The following is an 8,725-nucleotide window of genomic DNA, read 5'->3' as shown; positions in this document are numbered from 1 at the left end:
CAAATAAAGACAAAAAGCTTAAAAAACATGTGACTGATTTGATTCATAGATGGGGTTTTTGATGTTGCTATCTGAATAACATGGAAAATTGGAGATTTCTTTAAATGGAGGATTAAAAACAGTAGAAGAAACAATACAGTGAGAGGAAAAAGAAAGTTAGATAATTCTTGTTTTACCTGGATTTTAAGCTAACTCACTCCCTCTCTCTTTCCCTCTCCTTTTCTCTCATAGAATGCCTGAATCCCCTGGTGAAGTTTCTGAATATCCTTTGTTTGTCACAGTTGGTGACTGGCTGGATTCTATAAAGATGGGACAATATAAAAGTAATTTCATGGCAGCAGGGTTTACAACTTTTGACCTGATTTCAAGAATGAGCATTGAGTAAGTGGTATCAGGATTATCTTTTCCTTTTTAAAAAATTAATTTTATTGATACACTTTTGGCATGTATAATGGCCACATTCATTATAGGGAATTTATACCTATACATAGTATATCTTAATTCTTTTTTCCAATTCTCTCTCCACTTCAATCCTTCTCCACTCCTTATGTGAAAGACTTTGCTTTTGTGATACCCCGTTCTTTTTTTTTAAATCCCTATTCCTTTCCTTCTCCCAGCACCCTCCCTTCTTCCCCTTCCATTTGAACGTTTTTTTCCTACTTCCCAATATCTATCATCCATTTTGATCCTTATTTACCTTTTGGGTTTTTCACACAAGAGAAAAAAAGTATTGTTTAAGCATGTGTCTGATTTATTTCAGTGAAGAGTATGGTCTCAGGGTGCATCCATTTATCTAGAAATGTCTTAAGTTTATCTTTCGTTATGGCAGAAATGCTCCATACTTCATGTACTCCACTGCATATATAAAGATTACATTTTCTTTGTCCACTCATCCACTGATTGGCATTTGGACTGGTTTCAAGATTTAGATACTATAAGGGCTGACCAAATAGTTCAGCTGATTAAAGCACTTGCTAAGGCAGACGCAGGGGCCAGGAGTTTGATCCCTGGGCCTGCCGTGCTGGCCCCGCCCCCAGGTCACCCTGAGAAGCACTTGAGACTGCTTGTGGTGGCACGCCCTGTAATCCAAGCACTTGGGAGTCTGATCTAGAAGTGAGACCCTATGCACCTTATCCTAAATACAAAAACAACAACAAAAAATATATAGATATTATAAATTGTGCTGTTATAAGCATAGGTGTGAATATTTTACTGTGCTATGATTCTTTTAATTATTTCAAGAAGATACCTAGAAGGGGAATAGTGAGGCTAAATGGAAGCTCTAGTTTTATATTGTTGAAGAATCTTCATACTAATTTCCATAGTGGTTGACCACTACACTCTGACCAACAGTGGAGGAGTATTCCTTTTTTTCCTACAGCCCCACCAGCATTTGTTATTGGTTGATGTCTGGATAATGGCCATACTTTGTGGGGTAAGACAGAATGTCAGGGTTTTAATTTGCATCTTTTGAATGGCCAGTGATGTTGAACATTTTTTATACATTTGCTGTCTGTACTTCTTCATCTAAGAAGTGTTTATTTATTTCAGATGTTCATTCCTGGATTGGGTCTTTAAAGTTAGGAGGTCTATTTTAGTTCTTTATGTATTCTAGATATTAGTCCTCTGAGGAACAGATGACAGAACACTTTTCCCATTCTGTGACTTGTCTCTCAGTAGTTTGTTTTCAGTACTAATGCTTTCTAAGTGATCCCAGTTGCTGATTCATTGTAATCCTTCCTGTGTCATCAAGGTTTTGTTCATAGTCTTTACCTACTTATGTCTTCAAGTTTTACCTATTTTGTCTTCCAGAAAGTTGTTTAATATTTAGATAGTTGATCTATCTTGATTTTAGTTTAATATACAGTGAGTAATATGGAACTAGCTTTAATCTTTGGCATGTGGAAAGCCAGTTTTTCCAGCACCGTTAATTAAAGAGGCTATCTTTCATCTAGTGAATATGTTTGGCCCCTCTGTCAAAGATAAGGTAGCACAGTGTGTCTGGAATTGTTTATGCATCTTCCATTCTATTCCATTGATCCTCAGATTTATTTTTATTTTTTTGCCAGTATCATACTGTTTTTAATCACAATAACTTTACAGTATAATCTCAACTTGGGGATTTTGATACCCCTTCAATTGCTTTGCCTTTGTAGCTGAAAATTGCTTTTGCTATTCTATGTATTTTCTGGTTCCATATGACTTTTAGGATTGTTTTCTCTATTTCTGTGATATATGCTGCTAGTATTTTATTGGGGATTACATTAAATTTTTATAATAGTTTTGGAAGCATGATCATTTTTACTATATTAGTTCTTCCTACCCAAACACAAGGGATATCTTTTCACTTTCTGTTATCTTCTTGTCTCTTTTTGCAGAGTGCTGTAGCTTTCAATGTAAAGGTCTTTCACTTCCTTTCCTAGATTGATTCCTAATCATTTCATTGTTCTTGATGTATTGTGAAAGGTATAAGTTTCCCTAATTGCTCTTTCAGAGAGTTTGTGATCTGTATATAGAAATACTATTGATTTTAAGTGTTGATTTTTGTATCTTACTACACTACTGAATTTAGTTATTAAATCTAGGAGTCTTTTGGAGTCTTATGTGTGGAGGATCATGCCTTCCATAAACAATAATTTAACTTTTTCTTTCCCTATTCTTATTCCTTTTATTTCTTTCTCATCAAAGAGTTTGGTTTGTATTCTCATCAAGGATTTTGGTTTCTATTTTTTTGGTGGTTTTGGTATCTGGTCTCCAGGAATGAGTTTGGAAGTAAACTTCCTTTTCAATTTCACTAAGGAATCTGAAAAGTAATTGCAGGAGCTCTCTCTATTTCTTGTAGAATTCAGCAGTGAATTTGTCAAGATCTGGGCTTTTCTTTGTTGGTAGTTTTTTTTTTTTATTACTTCTTCAATTTTGTTGACTAATACTAGTTATGTAGAATTTTTATATCTTCTTGATTCAGTTTTGGTAATTTGGAAGTGTCTAGGAACCTATATTTTTTCTTAGTTTTCCATTTTATTAAAGTACAGGTGCTCAAAGTAGCTATTAGTTAACATGAGAGTTTCTGCAAGATCCATTGTGATTTTTGCCTTTTTATTCCTAATTGCATAGATTTGAGTGTCTTTTTTTACACAAGGTTGGCTAAGGGTCTGTCAATTTTATTTAATCTTTCAAAGAACAAACTCATTGCTTCATTATTTATATGTTTTCTCTTCATATGTGCTTTGTGTTTAATTTGCCTTTCTTTATCCAGCAGCTTGAGGTTCAACATTAGGTTATTTGAATTTATTCTGTTTTTCTGAAGTGAAAATTCACCTCCATTTATTTCCCTTGTAGGATTTCTTCATTTTGTTAAGTAAGTCTGGCATGTCATATTGCCATTACCATTTAATTGTGGAAACTGTCTAATGTCTCCTTAAATAACATTCTGTGCAGGGAATTATAAATTCAAATACTACATCAAGAACCTTGTCCAGAAGACTAGAATGTCATTCCACAATTTCTGACAATTTTTCTAGTGGAAGTTGGACATTACATTTTAAGACTATTCTTCTTTGAAAGAAAATAGCTAATCAGTAACTTCTAAAAATATTTTAAATGATTTCTAAAATATGTATTACTCTTGTTCATATATTAACATAGTTTTTGCTGATAAATTATCTCATAAACTAATATTCCATAACCAATTCCTATTACCTCCATCAAATTAATACTCTATTATTTCACCTTAGAATTCTTCCTGCGTATTATAATAGTCAACCATTTCCTTTGTTTTAAAGATCAGCCATCGTTGACAGGCATTATAAATGTTCATCGTGTGGATTAAAGGACTGAACAGTAAAGCAATTATATTCAGCCAAATTGAAGTTATCACAATTTTAAGACAGTCATGGCAATTTCATATAGTTCAGCATAATGACAACTTTTTAGCTTGCTGATATACTATGGGAATTATTATATTTTCTACCTTGCATTCTGTTTTGATACCACTATTGAAATTTAACTACATATCTAAATTGTAGATATGCAAACATTGTTTTGGGGTCTATAAAATATCTAACATGAACACCTGCATATGAAAGTTCTTCTTCATTAAATTTTAGATTAATGTGGTATGTTCTGTGAAGCCAAAGAGAAAAAAACATGTAATCAATTACTGTTTGTAAATATTTAAAAAGGTTGCTTAAAATTTGGATGAGTAGGACACTGTACATATTTAATGTGTGTAAGCATTCATTTTCTCTTCCTCATACTTAACAAATCTAAATATTCCCTCCCTCTCTTTTTCAGTGATGTTAGGAGAATTGGAGTTATACTTATTGGACACCAGAGACGAATAGTCAGCAGCATACAGACTTTACGTTTACATATGATGCACATACAGGAGAAAGGATTTCATGTATGAAAGTACTACAATCTCCTGTGTTTTGTGCCTCAGTGTTTCTAAAATGAAAGATACTCTCTCTACTGCTCTTTCTTCTGACTCTCTATCCCTTCACAAACCAGTCTCCTGCTCAGACTGTGGCTGCACACCTTATGTTTATGCTTCCAACCTGGATTTTCAAACCGTGCTACTACATGTGTCCTCTCTGAATAGCCTGCAAATAAAACCCTGGCCCACTGCAGATTCCTGACACACAATAAGTAAGTCAGCATGGATGTGTGACTTTGTATAGAAGCATCTGGGAAGAGTTCATGAACTTAAACTAAAGGAATTTGTCCAGATGTGGCATCCTTAATGATGCACATCAAGTTTGATGGTAAACATGGTAGCAACAGTTGGACGTTTATATTTTGTGATCAAGTAGCTGCCAAACTGACATGAATATTTATTTTTAGACAGTTTTGCTTAAACCTATCTGTTGTACTGTTGCTTTATTTTAGTAGTTTGCACATTGGTACCTGATGTTAGAATGATTTACAAAAATGATCAGGATTCCATGCAATGCATTGTCAGGTGTGACTCTGGAGAGGAGGGGGTGAACAGGGAGGGTGAGGGAGAAAAATACTGTGCTTTTACATTGGCTAAGACTGTGTTTGTCTATTTTTAAATTAACTGTATAACATCTTACACATTTCATAGTAAGTGGTACTTTAGAGGCTTTTCCTCACTGATTTTTTTCTTTTACTATTTTGTATTTCTCTACCACTTTATGAAACCACCCTTTTAAAGACAGAGTGTGTCCATTGCTCTAAAGGTTTGCATAGACTGAAGCACCAAATAAACCCATAATTACTCCCTTCATCCACTTTCACAATTTTAAAAACGTAATTATCAAAATACTAAGGAAATGAGTTGAGCTGTAGAATTTCTCTGAATAAAATATCTAAGATTATAGCCTTAGATGTAGGGTGAAATGATTAATTAATTTAAACAGAATTTTATGATGCCTATATGGTAGCCCAAGAAAATAAATACATCTATCTAACTGATACCAGTGTATTTCACAAGTTTAAGAATTCTTATGTTTTGATTGCAAAAATAAGTTCTACAAACATGATGAGCTCATTTCCAAAGCTTCTAACAAATAAGTGTGACTACTCCAAGCAGGATATAAACAAATGATCTTAACAGTTCAGCATGCACATGTGCGTGTGTGTGCATGTGCATGTGTGTATGTGCTTATATGTTAACCTGGATCCATAACACAATTGCATAAAAATGTGGATACAGCTAAGATATGTTGTTGTCATAACCTGCTCAGAGGCTTGCAATCAAAAGGGAACTATTTTTTCAGAGAATTAAGCTCAGTTTCTCAAAATAGTGCCGTCTCACGAACAAAATCATTTATAATATCAGCTGCTCCTTTTTAAAGTAAAAGAAAATTGACTGTGTGATTAGGTGGAAAAGTAAGGAGAATGTGTTCAGGGAGACAAAATGCAGTGCAGATTGTCTAGAGATGCTAAGCATTTGTTTTTTATTTAGTCTCTGGGACAAAGGTGCCCTACCCACATTCTTAAATTCCTACCTAAATTACAATTTTTTGTTGAAAATAGTGTTCTTTCTATTTAATGGCCCTTATTTTCTTTATTTTAAGAATTTGATGGCTACCCGTTTTACTAGACTCTCAAATGTATCATGCTGATTTATTGCCTTCTTTTTTCCTAGCACCATGTAATTTTTCTTGTTTCAAAAAATTGGGGCCAGGGAGATGGCTCTGTGGAATAAGCGCTTCCTTGGCAAGCACAAGGGCCTCAGTTCAATCCCTGGTTCCACAAAAAAAAAAAAAAAAGAATAGAACTGGAAAGAAGTTTTTAGAGTATTCCTTAAGTACAGTATAGAAGAAAAAAGGGAGACATCATTCACTTTTTAAGTAAGTGTGTCAGAAATAGCAACACTTTTGTAGTCATCAACCTGCATGGTCACATACCACTCATAAACTATATGCAGTTTGCTTGATGGACTTACCCATATATGGATACATTTAAAGTAAATATAAAGTTTCCATATTTATCTGTCTTTAAATATATATTAAAACAGATGTAAACAAATTAAATTTATTAACATATATATTTATTTTTATAAAACAACAAGAAGGTATTTAGAAAATAGGAAATAAATAATCCCTCCTCCTTAGGACTTGTCAGCAACATCTGTGTACCTTGATGAAATAAATTGTATTAAAATATGAACTTCTGTAAGATGGACATTCAGTGATTATAATATTAAAGATCTCTTTAAGAATATTTTTCTTGAGTAGATGTTCTGCTTATGCTTGATAATCCTAGCCACTCCAGAGGCTGAAGCAGTAGGATCAGTTCAAGCGCAAACCATGTCTCAAAATATGAAAATAAATACATAAGTTCAATCCTCAGAAACATCAGAAAAAAAGAATACTTTCTATTTTCTTAAAATCATCTGATGATACTATTAAACTTCTGGTTAATCCATACCTTTGTTGTCCTCCCTAACATTTTCTTTGAGCATCAAATAACTCTCTTTCCTCTTTACCTCTCATGTCTTCTCAAACTTTCTTTGAAATCTCATTTATATTTTATAAAACTGGAAACATGTTTATAAATGTAATTCCTGAATTTCATCAAAATAAGGTTAAAAATATATGAACAAAATTAAACAGCAGCATTAAAATATAAGGATATTTATTTCTTTTGTGCCTACCAGTTAAAAGGCCCCCATGATCCAATTGGTATTATAATGCATAAAAATATTAACAATTAAAATGTGAAATTAATTTGTAAATTTTACATGAAATATTTGGAGATTTACTGGTACACATAATAGGTAATTAAATCTGTTTAATATGCATAAGCATAAAACTTAATTATTCAACAAGTAACTATCATAGTCACAAGTGATCAGAATTAAACTTAGATAACTAAAATACACATATATACTTATATATCAACTTTTTAACTATTTCTTAATATATACCATTAGATCTTTTGGATTTTTTTTTTTGAGGTACTGGGGATTGAACTCAGGACCTTGCACTTGCCAGGCAAGCACTTATTCTACTGAGCTATCTCCTCAGCCCCAATCTTTTTGAATTCTGAAAGCCAATTTTATCTTATTTTCTTGATAGTCAGTTGCTAGTCTATAGCCAACTGGCTCATGACATGTCATCTTTCAGAAAAACAATGTACAATCAAGAAAAGAGATGAGATATTATATGAGGTATTACATTTAAATCATTAAGATGAAAAGGCAGTCAGAAATTATGAAACAATTTAATAGGAATCATGAATGACAGGTTAGCAGTAAGTTACAACAATTAATAAATAAATTATGGCTGCTATAATAGTTTGCATTCCTTCTTAAAGTCTACAAAACTATAATCTGCGTTAAAAGCCTTCCAGCTACAAATTTAAGACCTATTTCAGCCCATGAATAGAAATAAAATCCTTGAAAGCCAGTAATAAGTCTTTATAGACTATTGAATAGTTATAATTCATCCAAGGACATTCCTAAAAGCTACTTTCTATATTTTTATTTATGAACTTTCTGTTCTGCAAGGTAGTTAGGTAAATGTCCTTATCTCAAGATTTTAACCAGTATCTTTTTATTATTCCTTTATTAAAGTTTCTAAAGCTTTTTCAACCACTCTCCTTTTTGTTTGTTTGTTTGTTTTGTTTTTGTTTTGGTAATGGGGATCAAACTCAGGACCTTGCACTTACCAGACAGGTATTTAAACCACAGAGTGATCTCACCGGCCCCACTCTGTTATTTTTAATTCACCATCTTATTGTTTGTTCCTCTTTAGATTTTTATTACTATGTCCAGTATCCCTGTCAACATAAGAAAGCACAGAAAATCTAGAAAGAACTCCCTGATCTTCTTATAAGAGGCTGAAGGGTAAGGAAAGTTGCAAATATTACGCATGTAATATGACGGTCCTATTATATGAGACCCTCCATATTCACAGAGGGTTATGGCTTTGCCTTAATTGAAAAGTATTTTGGAAATTTTTGGTTTTTGTCTTTTTGAGACAGAGTCTCACTATGCAGTTCAAACTGGCCTTGAGCTCACTTTGCAGCCCAGCTGGTCTTAAACTCTCTTGCAAAGATCCTCCTGCCTCAGCCTCCTGAGTGCTGGGATTATAGGCATGCACTATCGCCCAGCAATAATTTCCCACTTACGGTGATTCTTTTCCATAGCTTTAGCTAAGGAAGCTTAGCATTAAATTTGGGGGCCAGGGAGATGACTCAGTGGAATATGCACTTCCCTGGCAAGCGCAAGGGCCTGAGTTCAATCCCCAGTTCT

At 33.4% G+C, this 8,725-nt stretch overlaps 1 protein-coding gene across 1 annotated transcript in view; it reads left to right on the top strand.

Moving 5' to 3' along the window:
- Positions 1-4,408, top strand: part of LOC101565073 (ephrin type-A receptor 6) — a 1,186,195-nt gene extending 1,181,787 nt beyond the window's left edge. Inside the window, 2 exon segments of the mRNA XM_012512596.2 lie at positions 232-381; positions 4,294-4,408. Coding sequence (XP_012368050.1) covers positions 232-381; positions 4,294-4,408 — 265 coding nt within the window.
- The last annotated feature ends 4,317 nt before the right edge of the window (positions 4,409-8,725 follow it).

The sequence above is a fragment of the Octodon degus genome, unplaced genomic scaffold, assembly GCF_000260255.1.
Source record: "Octodon degus isolate 3935 unplaced genomic scaffold, OctDeg1.0 scaffold00237, whole genome shotgun sequence".
In the NCBI taxonomy this organism is placed as follows: Eukaryota; Metazoa; Chordata; class Mammalia; order Rodentia; family Octodontidae; genus Octodon; species Octodon degus.
This window is presented reverse-complemented; position numbering and strand designations above follow the sequence as displayed.